General features: G+C 41.0%; 1 protein-coding gene across 1 annotated transcript in view; it reads left to right on the forward strand.

Annotated features, from left to right (window-relative positions):
* Window positions 1-20,077, forward strand: part of fam210b (family with sequence similarity 210 member B) — a 44,414-nt gene extending 24,337 nt beyond the window's left edge. Inside the window, exons 2-3 of the mRNA XM_070896049.1 lie at window positions 8,054-8,235; window positions 15,153-20,077. Of these exons, the coding sequence (XP_070752150.1) occupies window positions 8,054-8,235; window positions 15,153-15,369 (399 nt within the window). The 3' untranslated portion in view covers window positions 15,370-20,077. The remainder of the gene's footprint in view (window positions 1-8,053; window positions 8,236-15,152) is intronic.
* Window positions 20,078-20,826: the final 749 nt, after the last annotated feature.

Genomic DNA, 20,826 nt, shown 5'->3' on the forward strand with positions numbered 1-20,826 from the left:
CACCTTGGGACGTCTTACTACGTTAAAGGCATTAAATAAATAAAAGTTGTTATTTATTGAGCTACGGAACATGGTCAGACCTTTTTTGATAGGTGCTGACAGTTGATATAATTCTTATGAAGTGGTCTCCCCCGCACCTGCTCTTCCCCCGCCCCCCCCCCCCCCCCCCCGGCCACCTTCCCCAATCACATTTATATTTATGCTGCTTTGGTATAATTCTAAATGACTGTATAGGTAGATTTTGTACCTGGCGGGATCTTCTTCACACTTTCAATAATATATATCCTCCACACACCGCAGTTCTATCAAATCTGTCACCACAGGCCTTCCGGGTTTATGTTTCCCATGTGGAAGAAGCAAGCTAGGCCAGGGATGTCCAAGCTTTGCCTTTGTGCGTCACACTCAGGCACCACATGTACAGTTTAAATCCATGTTTCCATTAATTTATGTAAATCTCAAAATGCTGATTCTAACAGATCTTGGTGTTGTGATATAGAATTTATCCGCCAATAGGGTAAGTGTACGAAGGACAGCCCTTTCCAAATTCCAGGCCCACAAAATTCAAACCGGAGAAATTAACGAGTGAGACATATAACCACATATTGGACATGCCTGGGCTTTGCGGGCTGGATTTCCAGGACTCGGGGCCAACATGTGGCTCACGGGCTGCACTTTGGACATCCCTGAGCTGCACTCTACTCCCAATAGTGTGTGAATGATTAAAAAGACTCTACCAGAGAGATAATCCATCTTCTCCTTGATGCTTCAAACTGTAATCATATTATTGTGTCTGTAAGCACTCTAGTAATGACTCCACGAAGTAAGGTATTGCACTTGAACTGTTATGACCGTAGTCCATTTATTGCAGATCCTGAATGAAGGTACAGTAAGGTGAGCTCCCTTTTATACTTGGTTACCTGCAGTGTACTGGTAACCCCTAGGCCTTCCACCAGTTGCACCCTCTGGTGGTACAAGTATAGTGTATACAGTGTGAAGATACATTCAGTGGTCTTGTGTAACTGTACATTGAGTGTACAGGGTATATACTTACATTATACATACACATCACTCCCCCCTAAGTCTTGTGCCACTGACCTTTGCACTGTGCGCTCTGACCCTAGACTTAAGTGCCCAAAGCCCTTGCACCTTGTCTGTGCTTGGGAATGACTCTCTCCCTGTAAACCCCCAAGTCCTTATTGTCACAACATTGGGAAATGGTTAGCAGCGGACAGTTGGAGGTTGCAGTGGAGGTTGAGTAAGTTCTGGGTGTGATCCATGTATGTCCATGGCTACATACATCCATTTCCCCCCCCCCCCCCATACATAGACCATGTGTGTGGCTCAACTCTTGCATATGCATACATGTATAGAGGGAAAAAATAGGATTAGTTACATCACTGTTTGGGTTCTGCAGTAGTGGAACAAATGAATTCTACAGGTAAGATACATGCGTGGTATCACAGTCTTGCCCCTGAGGTGTAGGTACAGGTGGGTGAGGACGCTAGATCCAGAGTAACTGCATCCTGGTTGTCTGATGGCGGCGCTGCGCCCCCTGCTAGCTGGGTGGTCTCGGATCGCTCACCTGGCTGAGTCTCAGGGCTTTTGCCGTTGCCTAGTGGTGGGCACAGCCACAGGAATGTGTGGCCTCCCTGTCCTCCTTTTGAGGGCTGCAGTGTCTCCCTGCTGCCCTTCAGCGGTAGTGGAAGCCTGGTCATCCCAGGTCCCGTCAGGAGGGCTGGAGGATGCTAGTCTCTTACTCCCAGTAGTGGCCCTGGTGGCCAGAGAGGTAGGGCCGATCTGGGGCAGGGTGCCAGTAGTGGTGCCTTTGCCATCCGCTAATCGCTGGCCCTGCAGTGGGTATGCTCCCTCTCTGTGTGGCCACACTTCCTGGGGCATCACATTGATCCCAGAGGCGCAGGCTACATGATCGGGTAGCCCGCTGGACCTGGGTGCTTCCAACGGGAGGTTGCCCTTGGTTTTGTACAGCCCTGCACCAAAAACCGTGCCGGCAGCTGTGCGCGTGCGCAGTAGCTTCTGGCTCTCCCAGTGCGTCTTGTCTCCGGGCGATGACCCTATCCTTGGCCAAGGGACGTCGCCCCTATCCCGGGCCGAGTGGCCTGACACCTCTTGCCTCGTCGGCGGCGGGCCCCATCAAAAGTCCTCGGCGGTGGCCTGGCACCTCCTGGGTGCAGGCCGCGCCCGAAGTGGCGTCGGCGGTGGGGCCCGCCCGCCCGGCTTCTCGTTGCGGGCGTTGTCGTTGGCGGCAGGGCCCGCCCGAAGTCCTCCACAGCGGCCCAGCTTCGGCGGCGGGGTCTGCCCGCCCGGCATCTCGCTGGGTGCAGGCCCTGCCTGATGTGAAGCCCGCCTGACCGGCATCTCCTGGGGGGGGGGGCCCATCCCAGCATGCTTGTTGGAGGGCTCCCGGTGCTGCAGTAGGTGAGTAGAAACTTAATTTTTTATTTATTGATTAAAAAAAATGTTTTTTTAATTTTAATTTTTTTTGATTGATTTATTGATTTATTTGTAAAAGTGAAGTGTTTAATGCTTGTAAACTTCCTGCCATCTCTCGTTCCCTATGCCTAATTTCAAGTGTTGGCCAGATTTTTCTGAGCGTACAAAAATCTACACTTACTCCATTCTAAGTTAGTTTGGAGTAAATTTTTGCTGCCTAAACTTGCAAAACATGCGTAAGTGGCTGGAAACACCCCCTTTTGGGGAAAAAAAATCTGTTCTAAAATGAAACTATTCTAACTCACTAGAACTGGAGCAAACTAAATGCCGAGAATTGCAATTTCTAAGATGCTCCATTCTAAACTAGTTGCTCCAAAACAATAGGAGCAACTCGGGCCGAAACATGAGCCCTATACTTGGTTACCTGCAGTGTACAGGTGACCCCCTAGGTCTCCACCAGTTGCACTCTCTGGTGGTACAGGTATGGTGTATACAGTGTGAAGATACATTCAGTGGTCTTACTTGAGTATACCGGGTTTATACTTATTATACATACACAACACATATTACACGCTATTCCCCATGATTTAAAATTGCTCCAGAATAACCCTCCATAGCGGTGGAAACTAATATCACGAAGCTTGTAGTGCAGTACAATAAGGCTGTTAGAAAACCAGCATTTGGTGCTGCCATATTCTGGGCTATAAATTTCAATGGAGCTGCAGGATCTTTACAAACACAAGCTGTTTGATCATTTAACAATGAAAGGCTAAGCAGTATCTGTGGCATCAATGGTGTCACACTGCCAACTGGACGTCTTCCCCAGCAGGTTCAAGTTGACATCTAATTAAGGTGGATTTCGACCTACAGGATGCTGGCAGACTGATCAAAATACTGCGTCCTAATAGCCAATCCAGTCAAAAATCATGCTCCCAAATCTAGCATTAATGGAACTGTCCAGCTTTTGTGTTACTGGTTCTTAAGAGCCTCCTTTCACTGGCTACTTGTATAAAATACTGCTGGTGGCAGATGGGCTATTCTTCAGTCATCGGTGACTCTCGAATACAAAGTTAACTATGTCTGCAGATCCATCCGCATTGGAGACCCATACTTTTGTGGGGCTCACTGGTTACTGTTGGGTCTTTGTTCGCTGATTATTTTTCCTCCAAATGTGGCGGCACCAATGAATATAAAGAGGTAAGAGCGGTACACAGAAGTCACTGGTCTCCAAGTGCTCCACTTTTACAAAGAAATAAATACTTGCATTTATATAGTGCCTTTCAGGACGTCCCAAAGCGCTTTACAGCCAAATGAAGCACTTTTTTTGACGTGTAGTCACTGTTGTAATGTAGGAAACGTGGCAGCCAATCTGCGCACAGCAAGCTCCCACAAACAGCAATGTATATTGACCAGATAATCTATTTTTATGATATTGATTTGAGGGATAAATATTGGCCAGGACACTGGGGATAACTCCCCTGCTCCTCTTCGAAATTGTGCCATGGAATCTTTTATGTCCATCTGAGAGGGAAGACGGGGTCTCAGTTTAATGTCTCATCCGAAAGACAGTGTGTCAGCCTAGATTTTTGTGCTCATGTCTCTGGAATGGGACTTGAACCAACAACCTACCGATCCCGAGGCGAGAGTCCTACCCACTGAGCCACAGCTGTCACCAAACTGCATGTGGGACTTATTATGTGCCAAGGGCTGACCCTATAAGGGAGATTTAAAAAGGTAAGGGAGAGGAATGTGGGAGAAAGTAGGTTTTAAAAAAAATATATATATTTTTACAAATTGTACTGCAAACAAGGCTGCGGCCAGTTTGAGAATATGTGACGACCGCTGGAGGAATACACAGATTGGTGAGTTTACTGTCATTGAAAATGTGTTACCTTGGCAATTAGAAAGCTGTTAGGATTCTGTTTACGCATGTTTCCAACAAATATGTGCTGATATGAAACACTCATCTTTGAATTTGGAGTGTGCTGCTTGAGACTTTATATTGCAAAGATTCGAACAGAATCAATGTTACATGTGGGATGTTCCGAACAGTTTGAACTGCACGTAGGACAGGCAGGTGCAGTTTGAGAATTAAATTGTATTTGAAAGCACAATCTCACAATTGTATATTGGAGAAAATATAGATTATGGATCACTGAAAAATAAGGTACTTAGTAAAGTTAGAAAATGAGGAGCTGTTATGTTGTCACTGGTGTTGGTGAGGCAATGAATGAGGAGGTGTTTATAGTGTCACTGGTGAGGTATGAGCATTGTTTTATAATGTTTTCTTTCTCTCCCCACCACCTTCTTGAAAATACTGGGGTAAGGTTTCATTACTTACAACAACAACTGTATTTGTATAGTGCCTTTAACATAGTAAAACATCCCAAGGTGCTTCACAGGAATATTATAAGACACAAAATTTGGCTCCGAACCACATAAGGAGAAATTAGGGCAGATGCCCAAAAGCTTGGTCAAAGAGGTAGGTTTTAAGGAGCATCTTAAAGGAAGGAGAGGTAGAAAGGCAGAGGTTTAGGCAGGGAATTCCAGCTTGGGGCCTAGGCAACAGAAGGCAGTCACCGTCACCAGTGGATGAGTGATTACAATCCGGGATGCTCAAGAGAACAAAATTGGAGAAGTGCAGATATCTGAGGGGAGATGTTGTGGGGCTGGAGGAGATTAGAGCTATGGAGGGGTGAGGCCATGGAGGGATTTGAAAATGAGGATAAGAATTTTGAAATCGAGGCGTTGCTTAACTGTGAGCCAGTGTAGGTCAGCGAGCACAGGGGTGATGGTTGAGCGGGACTCTCTGCGAGTTAGGTCGCGGGGAGCTCAGCATTTAGGGGAGAATATCATCGTTGAGCCTGATTCCATTATCATCTAATATCTCCAAAAAGTGCTTGATAAGTAGCATTTGTCATTAGTTAGTTGCTGGCTGAGAGAGTTGTAGCTGACTATAGATGAAACTAGCAGCCTCACACACAAACTTGCCCAACCACCTTCATGCAAATTTGCTGTAAATATCTCTTGCCGGAGAGATTGCAATCGATCTTTCAATCTCCTGTAAAGATGGATGGATCAGTCTGGTGTAAAAGCTAAAGCTGCAACTTTTACAGTCAGGAGCAACAACATCGCATGTACCAGTATACACATCAAACCCCATCTCCTGCGTTAACCGGTTCTCTGAAGGAAAATATGAGCTGTCCACTGGACTTTGTTTCAATGAATATGAAGTGTTTTTTTAGTTGAGTCTCAATGGCGACAGTAACTTATTTAAACTTTTTCTAAGAAGGGACTATATAATAAATACAGAGTATTTTCTCCAGCTGTTAGCATTATTAACTCATTTACACTAACCTTGTTCAGTAAATAAAAACAGAAAATGCTGGAAATACTCTGGGTCAGGCAGCATCTGTGGAGAGAGAAACTGAGTTAACATTTCAGTTCGATGACTTTTTGTCTGACGAAAGAATATGGAAGGCCATCGACCTGAAACATTAACACTCTTTCTCTCTCCACAGATGCTGCCTGACCTGCTGAGTATTGCCAGCATTTTCTATTTTTATTTCAGGTTTCCAACATTCGCAGTATTTTGCTTTTGTATTGTTCAGTAAATGTTCTGGTGCAGCAGATGTCAAAAAGCAGTACCTCTTACTTTTGTAAAATGGTGAACTGTTGTAAGTACACAAGCCATTCACAGGGCAGTTTTGTAAAATGGAGATATTAGCATCTTAGTGATGGTCATTTCTTTCTCCCTCTTTCAGTCTGGGAGCTGCTGTCCCCTACTGCTCTATTTAAGAAAATATATACTGACAGCCCATCTCCCTTTGGGCGTATTTGCAGTGCATGCTTGATTACTTTCTAGTGCCATTTGTTTATAGAATAAATCTGTGTTCTTCCATCGCCCCAGGCTGGCATGTTTCTGAATGAGTACGTTCTGTCCATTGTGTTAACCTAGTTTAATAGAAATTGTTCAGCGTATCATTTGTCTCCCTGGTGTTGCATATGAGCTGACTCCCTTACTCTGCCAAATTTATCCTCTGCACTACATTTGTGGTGTTCATTTTCTTAATTGGCAGGCAGCTAAATTGCTTGCATTATCTGTATTTTCGTAATGCCTTGTATTAGTGCAAGACAGCATGCATTCTCCAAAGGGCCTTCTTTGTATTGCAAGATTGCAGGCAGACAGTTTGCTTTCAACATATCTGCTTTGCTGGGAGCAAAGATGGTGATTGATATGTGATATACCTAAAAATGACCTAATGGTGGCATTGTTAGTAATGAGCATCTTTGTCTAGTTTATTGGAACTGCTTGGCTTTCAGTTCTATATTTTCTTTGTAAGAGCATGTATTGATGGTGTGAAACCAACCCCTTTCACCCTGCCTTTGGTCTGGCACTTCTACTGCTGTTTGTTGCCCATTGTTAATTCTGAAGTGCTTTGAAAGAAAAAAAGACTTGCACTTGTATAACGCCTTTTATGACCACCGGATGTTCCAAAGCGCTTCACAGTACTTTTGGCGTGTAGTCACTTGTAATTTAGGAAAAGCAGCAGCCAGTTTGCACACAGCAAGCTCCCACAAACAGCAATGTGATAATGACCAGATAATCTGTTTTCTAGTTATGTTGATTGAGGTATAAGTATTGGCCAGGACACCGGGGATAACTCCCCTGCTTTTCTTCAAAATAGTGCCATGGGATTTTACGTCCACTTGAGTTGCATCCAAAAGACAACACCTGACAGTGCAGCACTGGAGTGTCAGCCTAGATTTATGTGCTCAAGTCCCTGGAGTGGGACTTGAACCCACAACTTTCTGACTCAAGAGGCGAGTGTGCTACCCACGGAGCCATGGCTGGCACGCTGAGACATTTTATTATGTTCAAGCTGCTTTATAAATGCAAGTTGTTGAACAGCTCAGTTTCTATTTAAAAAAAAAGGAATTTTTTTAAATGACTCTCGCACGACATTTAAAAAAAAACGTGGAAGAGCTGCTGGATTGTTGATGTCTGATTTACTTTGTGGTATTATAAGGGGTTGTTTTTCAGTTTGGTGAATGCAGAGGGTTACCTCCTTTGTAAGTTATTTTGATCCCGATGGGAGGGAAAAGATTCAAATGTATGTAAATTGTCTACCAGCAGTTTTGTGGCTGAAATATTGAATTTCCAATAAAAAATGAGCTGTGTGTGTGTGGTGGTGAGGGGGAAAAGAGAGTGACTTCAACAATTTTTTAAAAATTTAAAAGGTGAGTCTCGCCCTTTCCAAAGGTGATCCTCTGTTCACGCAGAATATTTTAAATACATTATTATATATGTACTGCCTGGAGTAGGTGAGCTTGAACTCACTTTATTATCCAGTTAACTGCCCCCCCCAGCCCCAACCCCTCAAGTACAAGCACAAATATAATTCTGGCTGGAGGCAAAGGGTTAAATCTATGACCTGTTATCTGCTCTCTTGCTTGAAGCTGACTTTCTCCATCCTAATGTGACCACTATTTGAATGCTACATGTCTTGGAAAATCCCACTGAATTCAGTAAGATATGGGCTCGGTGTTTCTTTTACTTTCTGTCCCAACAATAACCTTCATCCTTACCGTGTCTCCTCAGAGTGTGAGCAGAGATGGAACGACTGGGAAAGAAGGCAGAAGATCTAATAACGGAGATGATAAAAAACTCCGCAAGTCCCAGCAGCTAAAGCAAGTCTTCAAAGAATACGGAGCTGTGGGGGTGGTATTTCATACTGGAATATCGCTGACCTCACTTGGAATGTTTTATCTGGCTGTTTCAAGGTGAGTCTTGCGAAGGATCCATTTGTAAAGGGGGATGAGTGCTGGAAATGTCCAATGTGACTAAAATGTTTGTATTGTTTTCCGCAATGCGCCCTACCAATTTCCCCCCTCTCCTGAAGGCACTGGTTTGCCATGGTTCAGTTGTATGGGTTTCAGGCACCAAATGATACCATTGCTCAAGGAACCGCTCTTCATCTATCAGCCCCGGCAGACTGGCTATTTGAATGTGGAGGGCATCACAGCTGAGTCTGATCCAATTCTCACTCACTGCCTAAGTAGCAGGAGTCACTAGATAGTAATAAGAAGGCTTCTAGCTCACTCCCTAGTTGAGTTTAACTGACTCAGGTGTTGTATCACAAGCTACTAACTGCATCTGCCTCTGTTTAAAACACACACACACACACAAAGAAAAGCCAGCAGGAGTGTTGCAGGTTTGATGAATAGTTACCCTCAGTGACAAACAGTTGCAACTCAACTCGGATGCACTTTCGCAGGGCTGCACAAGCCCATGAATTTGAGTTTCTGAAGTCTGTCACTGTTGTGATATACAGTGGGCATTTTGGCAGCATCCATCAGTGGAAGCACAATTGTAGGAACAGTTTATGATTTCATGATGATTGAGACTGATATGTCCTTACTATACAGTACAAATGCACACGAGGCCCATACAAGAGAGAAGGTCACTCTGTGACCAGTAACCTTTATTTGCCAGCACTGAAGTGGAGAAGATGGGTGGAGCTTCCCCTTTTATACCTGAAAGTCCAGGTTAGGAGTGTCTCCCACAAGTTCACCACCTAGTGGTCAGTGTTCTCACGGTGTACAACTTGGGTCAGTTTATACATGGATTACAATGACAGTTGAATACATGACAGAGACTGTATAAAGTTAGAGCAGGGAGAAATTCTATGTATCTGTTGAAACTTCAGATATGCTCATGATCTAAGCTGACGCTTCAATGCATTATTGAGGGACTACTGCATTGTCAAAGGTGTTCGTCAAATGAGATTTTAAACTGAGGCCCCAGTTTGGGTGTACAGAAAAGTTCACAGGCAATTCTTCTAGTGTCCTGAAAAATGTTCTTCCCTCAACGAACACCACCAAAAGCAGAGATTGGCAGGTTATTTACCTCATTGATAGCTTTGTGGTATCTTGTGTAAGGTTAGCTGCCATGTTTGCCTACACGACAGTGATTTCAACAGTAATTCATTGATTTTGAAGGTTTTTGGAATGAAAAGGCTCAATATAAATAGAAATTTATTTATTTCAAAATACTGGTGCTCTCTTTTTTTTAATTCACTTCCTGCAATAGAAACTTACCAATGCTCTAGATGTTTTAAAGCAGCATAGGTTCAAAAATAGCTGCAACAATCTGCTCAGTATAGAGGGTTAACTTGAATAGGAGCAAACGTCAGTCAGTCGCTGGTAAAAGGAATCCAAGGAATGTGTAGACTTTGTGCAAATCTATTTTCCATAATACAAGTTGCTTAATTTTCCATTCACGTTTGGATTTTTTTTCTATTGACTGTTTCTATCAGCGCTGTTTTCCTGAGCAGATGTCCAAGAATGTTGATGTTTTCAGAGGGGCAGGATGATAATTGTCACTTTCCTATCCTCGTTAATGATGCATTTTCTTTCCTCCTTTAAGCTGCAGCAGTGTGAAATTCTGGTCCTTAACCTATTGTGTGTTCTGTATCTGACTGCTCCAGTTCTTTCCCGAGCAGTTAATTAATCACATTCTGTACCTTTTTTTATTCATTTTGGCATCTGTCACCTGTCACAACAATGCTTTAACATTAATTTGTTCGTATCTTCCACTTCACAATGTGTTTTGCTACGATTTTTGATTAAGTAAAATTCCACATCTCCTGCCAAGCAGGTTGAGTGACCATCTGTGATAACGGATATGGACTGCATTGCAAGATATTGTGGAATTCCACAAATTCTGCCATTTTGTAGGAAGTCTAATTTTAATCACCGGAAAAGAGGATTTGTATTGTGCCTGGTGATAGTTTGTTACTTGAAGTTGATGGCTGCTATCACTTCGAGATTTTAATTGGGACTTCTTATCAGACTTTAGCTCTTAATTAAAGTGACAAAAATTATTTATTTGGGGTACTGTGATTGTTTATTTCTACACGAGACTTTTTTGGCTGCTTGGGGCAAGTTCTTTTTCCCTCTGTTCTACACACTGTCTCCAAGCTATGTGGGCAATCTGCTCACAGGCCCTCGTTAGGGTATTGCTTGGAAACCTGTTGCTTGGTACTTGCACAAGAATGACTGAGATGACTCTCTCTAACTTCTCCACCTTGTGGGGAATCTTCTGACCGCTGGTTGGTATGGGTGAAAGATTAGGTGCTCCACACCTTGATAATCATAGGCCCAAACCCATGTGCCTCTTGTGGCATGGAGCTCCCACATTCTGTGCCATTACTCCCAAGTCTATAAAACATTTTTTTGGAACCACTTTTATTGACTACATCACACCAGAGCTGAACTGATGCGAAGAATGGGCTGCACAGGAAATGTGGTCATTCCCAGAAAGTTAGCATAACAAACTGAATTCCCTGGAGCAAAAGAGGCTCGTGTCTGATTACGAGAAGGAATGAGCTCTTTTCAACAGCGGAATCAAACAGTTTACAGGCACTTGAGCTGTGTTTTAATTTAATAAAATCCTTTCTTCCTGGCAGTTCACAGCATTAGCACCATCAGTGTCATAAAATGTCGCCTCCTTGAGTTGGGTGTGACCGAGCTACATGTGAAGGTCAGCTGACATAATGGTTAACCAGTTAGAAGTAAAAATAAAACTGGCCGCAGCGAAAAAAACCTGTAAATTCCCACAGTTTAAAAACCTAAAACAGAAACATTTGTAAAGCTTTTTAAAAAAAAAAATGTAACCGTTGTCTCAGTATAATCAAAGGTATAATAGGCTCACAGGGTTTAATTTTGTATGTCCATGATTTAAATTGTACTGTTGGAAATGAGTTATTGGCTTATGTATTCTAACATTTATTTTTCTATTAAATAATGTAGACTTTAAGTATTCGTTTAGGAAACCATGAATATTAGTGACTGAGGTGGCGACCAGTGCCTAGGAAAATGTCTCTTTCCCAGCACAAAGGTCAAGATGGCATTGGGCTTTTACCCCAGGCCACCCTTGAGAACAGATTCTGGGGAGATAGGCAGCAATGCAAATGGAGGTCTGAAAAGGTACCATCTTTTCCTTGCAGTCTTCAAGCCTGGTGGCCTTTTGGCTTCCGTTCTTCATAGGCAGCCAGAAGGCCTGACCATGGCACATGTTACCATGGCACATGTTGCCACGGCTACAGGCCTCTTGGACTGCAGCAGCGGTCACCCCTCCTGACCCAATTCTAAGTTCAAAGCCCCGCCAGGGAATGGGCCTGAACTGGAGGAGCAACCAGACATGGTAATGACCTGGTCCACCAAATAACAACAACCCGAGGCCAGACAGACACAGCACACTTTGAGCTTGCTGCGCTGGTGAGTATGCAACGCGGGTCACCCAGGAAAAACAGCCCCAGTGGATTGTAGTGTTTCAGATGCACCTGCAACATCTCTGAATACTCTGATAAAATAAATGTTTGATTATGAAAAAATATCACGGTGCTGAGCAATGTTCCCTGCAAGCTGCGTTTTATTCTGTATGGCCTATTTCTTTCAATGTGCGGTCCCTTTAACTTTCTGCATATGCATGGTATTTTCAATGTAAAATCTGTCAGCGGCCTGCGTGGGACCTTGCAGATTACTGCGCGGCTGCACACACGCGCAGCTAAGAGGGAACATTGGGGCCGAGTACTAGAAAATTGCGTAAGCCAGTACCTATACACTTGCATAGAAACACGTAAATGTTACAACAAGGAAACAGGCCATTCAGCCCAACCAGTTTGTGTCAGTATTTACTCTCCACATGAGCAAATGGTTCCAATTCTATTTACCCACCCTGTTTGCATTTCGCTTCAACCCCTTTTCCTTCATCCACCTATCCAATCTAATCTTGATTGTTGACTTTCATTCCATCTAGCTCATACAGGAAGAAAATGTTATTCTTCTTTTAATTTGCCCAGTAACAAGCTCCAAGAAGCTCTCAACCTTTTAAGTGCTGGGGAGGGTTGTTTAAAACCAAATGGAAAACCAACCTGAGCAGCTTCAAAAGGAACCTTCACCCAGGGGGTTTCTGCTCTGTCTCCTAGCATTTTTATTTTTAGCCATATTTTCCACTGATTTTATCAAAACTGCATTCAGATTTGATCATGGGAAACCCTAGGACCAGTTTGTTCCATGTACAACTGCATTCCTACTGAGAACAATTAATTCTGCTGGTTTTCACCTCAATATTCAACTGTTAACTGTGTTGAGTCCAGTATTAAATCATATTTCCCAGCATCAATCTGTTGAAAACCACACTGCTTTCTTTTCTAGTAGTGTTTATGTTTGGTATGAATCCCCATTTTTTTTTTTCTCCTTCAAGTTATTTGCTTTATTGTGGACTTTCCAATCCATTCACTAACTGTGTCTAAGGGCAGGCATTCAACCTGCTCCCAGCAATTCTGGTCTGAACTAGCGGAGTTGCACAAACCAGGAATTACTTTCCCCTCCGCTTTCCCGCACTTCCATGAAAGTGCTTTTCTGAAATTTGAGAATCCTGGATGAAAGTGCAGGCCACCACCAAGATTGAAAGCAGTGAGAGTGTAGATTCCAACACCCTTTGCCAGTAGACTGCGAGGTAATTTTAACTTTCACAAAAAATGGGCGATAACTAGTCGGCAGTCCGTTTTACAGTCTGTTCAAAGAAAACTGGGCTATCGCCTGCTGATTTAAAATTTATAATTGCCCCCAGCGACTGAGTCAGTGTAATTTGAATTAAAGGTGCCGTTGAACATTATTGATCATGGCTGTCCCTATATCATTGCATTTTTGCATGGCAGTGTACACCCAAATCATAGAGCACAGAATGAGCACATTTGGCCCATAGTGCTTTAACAGAGCTATCCAGTTAAGGGTAACACACTTTTTGTACTGTGATCATTGTAATTTGTAATTATGCTGTGGGTTTCATGTCTTTCACAACTTGTACTGTTCCATCCCTGGTGCTGTAGAATATTGTGGCAAAGTAAACCTGAACACTGTTCCTCTTAATTTGGGTTATGGTGTACTTCTCATTTGTGAGTCTTTCTGAGGCCAGTTTTCATCTACTTCCTTTTCTTATAACTTTTTTCAGTGGGATAAATTCACTTTCATTGCTTTATTCCCTCTCTAGCTGGGCCAAATTTAAAAACTACAATTTGGTTCAAAATTATCCTTTTGTACATTTTTATTTTGAACTCTGACATTAAGTTTTGGAATCTCACTCAGGAAGGCCACAGGACAGCGTGTAGGAAATGCTAAATATCTCAGATAGAGTAAGGATATTCTGCTAAAGTTGGAGCAGAGGAACATTGCAGGGGTAGAGCAGGAGTTTTGTTGTGCATTTGCCTATGCTGTGTCTGACCTGAAAATGCTCGATGCTGACACTGGGTGGCTGAAGTGAGAAAATGTTCCATTACTTGTCTCGAATACAAAACCTGACACCAAAAAAGTTATGAAAATAACTACTGGTGCACATTATAATATTGAAACACATTTTATGATCAGCAGTGGCAGGATTTGCAGCAGGGAAGCAATGTGGATCAGAACTATAGCATGACCTCACCATTTTCTCAGTGACTGAGCAGTTTAGATGTTCTCCGGATTCCCTACACTGGCTGCAGTTGTTTTGGATTACTCGCCAATATCAACTTTTTTATTTCATATAAACAAACTTTTTTCAGACTTCTTGAATTCAGGGTATGTGTTGTCACCTGTACATATCTAGTCATGTATATCATGTTAAACACTAATAATCTTTTAAATACAAGAAAACTAAAAGGTTACTTAATAGAGCCTAATACTTTAGAGGCTGTAAAATAGCATACAGTAAACTCATTTACAGATACAAATGTAACAGAAAACCAACCGTAACGGAATTTAAAATAGAGATTTGGCAATTTAACTGTCACACATGAATATCTTGTTTACTTCAACTATCACAAACATGGACAGGTTGCTTAATTACACATAAATTGATGCAGGCTTGGACTTCTTGCTCAATTTTCAACTGTCACACACATTGATGAGTTGCAATGAACTGCTTTCAGTCTGTTGAGTGTACTTGTTCAAAACACCCTGAAATCAAACAATTTAAAATGCCTTCTGACAGCACTAAAAGCAACTGCAGCATTAGGAAATGAAAATTATTGAACATTCACCAGAAATTAGAAATTATAAAGAAATCTGAAGCTGGGAAGCTGGCAACCTCACCTCCACTTACCTGCCTGTTCCTCTTAACCCTTGACTCCCCTTTCCCCTGTGCTGCCTTGCTTCTAGTGTGTCCTTTCTTCGGAGCATGAACCAAGGGAAGGGAAAAATAAATTGTATCTAAAGAAAAATGAAGATCAAATAGCAAAGCTAAAGCCAGAAAGGTGACAATCAGGACTGAAACAGTGACCTAAGGGTCAGGTTTCTCATTCACTTACTGTGAATGGACAGATGTCGAGGGTTAACTCTTAATTTTAGAGCCTACAAATTCTGCAATAAAATGTTTGAGATATTTAAATACCAGTGAGGACTGAGTGTAGTTCCTCCATACTAGATTATAGACACGTTCATAAAGGCTAGAGCCCATGTGGGTATCTAAATCTGTTGCTCAGTGGCCCACAAAGCACCTGGGCATCAAGATAAAGCAGATTAGCTTTAATTATTCTGAAATCCAAATCATTTTAGGATTATGTCAGTCAATCATATTGATTAGGCTACAGCCTGTAGTGTTGTATATTGTATTGTACTTTGACTGCTTGATAAAACAAATTTCTGTTTCTTTTCAGTGGTGTGGACGTGACTACAATCCTTTACAAGGTCGGATTTAGCGAAGCAGTGGTGCAGTCCAGAATGGCAGCTGGCACCAGTACCTTTGTAATAGCATATGCTGTTCACAAGATCTTTGCTCCACTACGAATGAGCATTACCTTAGTTTCTGTGCCATTAATAGTAAGGTACTTTCGCAAGATTGGGCTTTTTAAGGCTTCTCCTTCCAAACCGTGAAGAACCATTTAGGAATCACCTTCACGATGATGGACGCAAGGACAGATTAGACATGAAGCTTTTTTCCAGAAATGAATGCAGTATAATTTGTAAGTCTGCTAGTTTGAGGAAAAAGTAGTCGCGCAAGAGGATTGTTTAATGATTAGTAGTCAAAAAAAATGGACAATCTAATGCTTGAATGGAAACAGCTGAATTGTTGGCTTGTCACAATTCTTGTTGCGTGAGAAGGGAAATAACTGTGGAGCTTGTAGGTTTGAACTGATATTTAAAAAGATAGCTCCATGATAACTTTACTCATCAATGCAATCTTGTGGGTTTAAAAAAAAAAATTGCTTAGTTCGAGAGCCAGTGGTAGTGGTGTTCTGTCCTATCTTTAAGCAGACTCTGCTGACTTATGCTCACTATTGCTAGTTTCCCAAATAGTGAGGTAAGAGCAAGGTGAACCTGCATTGTGAACACAGACTTTTTCAGTTGATGCTTTACTAAAGTGCACATTTTTTAATGCAGATATGCTTAAAATTCAGTTGCACTTCCCTCTGTGGTCAGTAAATCGATACAGCACAACTGAGCTAGCAGTACAGGAAGCTCCCAGCTAGACAGCAAATGAGGACAGGGTCAGGATTGGCTGATCTAATGTCCCAGTCAGTTAGCCCACCATGAGTGCTAACATAGCCTTAAAAAAAAAAGGAAGCATTTGTTAGGGCACAGTACCAGGCCCTTACCACCTATGGAAATTGGAAGAAAAATACAATTAAAAAAAAAAGTACCTACTTGAAACATTGTTAATTTAGAATTTAAAAAATGACTGATCATGAGAGTTACTGAGCCCAAAAGTGTGAGAAGTTATCACAGTACACAGCCATCATCTCACTTTCTCTCTCTCTTTTCTCTCCTCTTTCTTTCTCTCTCTCTCTCTTTCTCCCCCCCCCCCCCCCAGTGATATTTCAGCTCATGTACTGTTAAAGGCTCTGAACAATCCCTTTTTATACAAACCATCTATGAATTTGAGTAAATGGATTTGACCTCATGTCAGGAGAGGCTACCTCCTTTCCTCGATACAGCTTTGGCACTTTGTTGCACTATTTACACTTCTATCCATTTACATGACATGAGACTGGGTAGGTTAGCCAACTCATTCCATTTGTGGTAGCTATGACAGAATTTTATACTAAGTTAGCCATTCACTTACCATAGTAACAGGTTACTAATGCTAATTTTATGCTACTGTATAACATTAAATCAATTAGTCAGTATACATTAAGATTTACTCAAACATGTTGGCACCCCCAAGTAAATTGTTTCTACTGGTCCACTTAATGCAGGCTGCTCGACAAGTGAATGTTTCCAATCTGGGTAGTGTTTTTAACAAGCTAATTTTAAGTTTAATCTAGCATAGATAACATGAAAGGAATTAGTTGAAAGATACCTGAAAACAATAGCACCAACCTCCCACATGCATTCACTTATAATTTAATTGAATACTCAATGAAATAAGTAATTTTAGACGGTTTTATTCTTATTGCTGGAGGGTGAACTGGGACTGCTAAATATCTTCTGTCCTAAGTGTATAATTAGTATATTGAAGTACCTTTTTATAATGTATTAAATTGGAATAAAATAGATTTCATATTGCTGAAAGATTTGTAAATTCTTTGGTGTATATTTAACCCTACCATAGTTTTCAGAAACAATTTCAAACAAACAGACACCAATGACGTGTAATGGTGCAGGGCCCTGAAGGCCTGCAGCTTATGAGGAACGTCATTAATTTAGAAGTCAAATTAGCAGGCTAGATGTTGTATCCTTCAATAAAATTTCCCACCAAGTCCAAGATACTCAGCATGTGGGTTTAGTTTTACAATGTATGTTTTTTTAATGAACATGTCATGTATAGCATTACATACAAAAGCTTTAAAAAAAAATTCCCAGTTAATTAATGTAACCATACTAGCCTACATAGCTATGCTACTAACATTTCCCACCAGAATTGGTTGGTTCAGAAAGGGAGATTTTAGAGCAGGCAGTTACAGAAATTAGTTCTCCTGACCCACAATAGTGCTTCTTTATTTTCCTGTTCAGTGCATTTCTTCTACCTCGTTCTACTTTTACATTCCGCTTGCTTTCCCTGCTTATTTCCATTCTTAGTGTATTCAAGCCTTGACCTCCAGAACATGAACAGCCTACTGCAAACTGTGCCTGGTTTCCTCCTCTTGTTTTTAATATCACTATAAATCTTAAACAGCAAGTATGACAATTCTAACAAATTCCAGGTTAGTTAGGCAAATCCAAATCACCTTGTTTCTACCAAGTTTAAATATGAAGCCAATAAAGTAAAGTGTTAGCAAGCTTTAATGGATAGGTAGTGGTGCGAGTGCATACTAATGAGAATTATTTGAGAACTCCCCTCATCCTGGGCACTTAAATTGTTTTATAAAAAAAGTGAGCAAGTCCCCAGCAGTTTGCATCCATGGTCTCAATAGCTTTATCAATCAAGGATAAATTTAAAAAATCAAAAGCATCAAAACTGAACATACAGGCACTTATTTTAGTGACATTAAAACATGCACCACCATTATTTAACATGTCAGCTAACTTTAGCAAAGCACAGCTATTTTTAAAAATTGTACAATATTGCAAGTGTATTAATTCCTCAATAACCCACATGGCAGAATAAGGAACTTAGCTTGGAAAGATTGCATTGTTCCTATGAGAAAATGTAATCTCCTCCCTCCCCTCCAATGTTTTATATCTGCCATAAACATTGCTAGTTACTTTTCCCTTTACTATATGCATCACTCTTCCCTACCCTTGCAAATGTCTATGTCTGACACTGTCCCAACTGTTTGCCATAGATGTAACTGCAGCAGCAATTATTCACTTAATTTGTATTACATACCCATTTGTGCCTCCTCCCTTCAAGCACTGCACTCAACCTGGAATAGATAGCCCATGACTAGCCAGTACAGCACCTGGTTCAGCTATACTGTATGCATGCCCCTCATGTTACCTGATTAAACAAAATAATTGATTTTTTGATTATGCCCTACAAAAACCATGGAGGGAGTATGACAACAAAATACATGTGCAATGAATTTTTTAACATGAGCAGCATGTAACTGAAGCTCCAGCTGCAAAAATTGGAATAACTTTATTCAGATCAAAGACAAACTGGAAATTAGAAATTTACTCAGATTACATAAGTTGAAATGGCTCTGTTGCATCAAGTGGATCAAATTCAAAACAAATCAGCTACAGCTGAAAATCTTGCTGCTGGCACATGGGTACCAACCTGTCACCAGAAAGACTGTGCTTTCTGTAACAAATAATGCACTGTTACTATGAACAGAAAGAGATCACATCTGAATAAAATAGCCAGTAGAAAAAAAACCTAATCAAAAAGAGAGTTTTAAAAATAGTCAGTTCCTTAGACTACTACTAGATTTGAATTATTTTCAAACATTCTTACTTTGGTACCTAGGCCAGTAATTAATGCTCCATGCACATATTCAAGTATGAGCCAAGCTCTGCCTGCCAGAGCTAGTGGTGGAAACAAGTCTCTGCTTGCATCACAGCATGGATACTGCAATCCTTTAATGCAGTAAAAAAGTGGTACAAATTTTACAAAACTAGACCGTTGGATCTTTAAGAAAATAATGCTAGAATGCAACACACAAGGCAGTTGCTCCAAGATTGCACATTTACCTTCCTCCTTGGAACATATTCAAACAGTTTGGTTAGTTAACTACTGTTTTCTCTTACCTAATACTTCAATTGATCTTTCAAAGACTGGGCCAACTCTATTGCGCAAATACAGGAAATTTATCATACACTTCCTCTCTATGGGGATCAGAGCCAATTTCCTCCAATGCTCAGCATTCTTGTTTTACCATCACTGCCTACTAGAAGCATAAAACTATCTCCAGACAGCATTACAACTAAAACAAGGATGTAGAATAAAGTATTTGGAATGCACAAGAGGGGTGGGCAGTTTAAAAAAAAAAGGCAAACTTAGCATCCTAATATTCATAGGCCTAAAGCCATTGCTGCCAATATAACCCAAGTCACAATGGCACATCAGCAGCTTCTAGAACCAATATTTCACTCAATGTTCAAGGGATAAATCTTTATAAAACTATGCATTTTTAAAAAGATCTGTTATTTTGTTCTAATAGAACCCTTCAGAATTGGGCTATAGCTATATGTATGTTTTATATGTATGAAACTGAACAGTTTCATTTGCTTCAGTTTACTAAATACTGAAAGCAATCACCACAAACCAAATGCTGTGTTAACCAGATGTTTTATTCCCTTATAATTAACTTACTAGTGAATTACAATGTTCCTCTAATCATCTTGCACGAGCTGCACAACCCAAATTCCTGCAGGTGTGGTTTGCCATTAAAAAAAAAAGAGAGCCAGCCATACAGCTCACAGGAATATTGGTGAATTAGCCTCCTTTCAAACTTAGTTTGGTTGGATTGTTTACAACTGAATAGATGGACAAAAATTCTGTATTTGTTACTTGAGACTTTAGATTTATATTTTCCAAAAAAATGACTGGTTTGAAATATACAAATGAATCATACCTGTACAGCAAGTGTTTATAGAGAATTTCTAACAATTGTAGAAATTTGGGAGAGCGCGCTAGTTGGTTTTATATGTATGAAACAAATATTCTCCATTATTCAAATAAAGCAATTGGTTAAATTTTGAGACATTGGTTCCTTAATTGGGCAAAACTTGACAAATAGACATTCTCCTACAGGTTGTGAATCCAAGGGAGAACTGTATACATCTTTCCCTTGGACTGGATATACACCATGTGAATCCCCAAACCTTTCCATTGAATGTGACTTTTGCATATCAAAGCTGTCGATTTTTACTTTGGGTTTCAGTCCAGGAATCAATTTATGGTTAGTGACAGGAGTACAAAAGAAATCAGCATCGTGGCAAACTTAGTTCAGTGATGGCACTACCACCACTTTAGTCCATGCAATCAAATCCATCTATTACCCGACCTGTGGTTGGTTACAAGGGATGGGCCATGGGATACAATTTACAACTAGTTTACAAAATGGGTGCCAATCAAAGCTGGTCAATATTCTGGTTTGGTACCAGGCAGAGTAGTGGACAGCTGAAGACACCACAGCAAATCTATTCTTCCATAGTATATTTTCCTTTGTTTTGAATTTAAATAGATTTTTTAAAAACCATGTTCTCAAATGCAGCTATACAGTATGATTTATGGGAAATGGCCAAACTCTAGGATTAAACTATTTCCCACGTAAATTTCTCAAATGTTCCAACAGATGGCTTACCTGGAATACATTTCACTCCAGAATCAGGTAAGAATATAAGAAGAAATTGTATGAGGTTATACTTTCATTAGAATGCTATAATAGGTCACCTATGTCACAGTATCAAAATAGTCAGGAGGATTGGTTATGCCCAACTAAA

This window comes from Pristiophorus japonicus, chromosome 12 (genome assembly GCF_044704955.1).
Source record: "Pristiophorus japonicus isolate sPriJap1 chromosome 12, sPriJap1.hap1, whole genome shotgun sequence".
Lineage (NCBI taxonomy): Eukaryota > Metazoa > Chordata > Chondrichthyes > Pristiophoridae > Pristiophorus > Pristiophorus japonicus.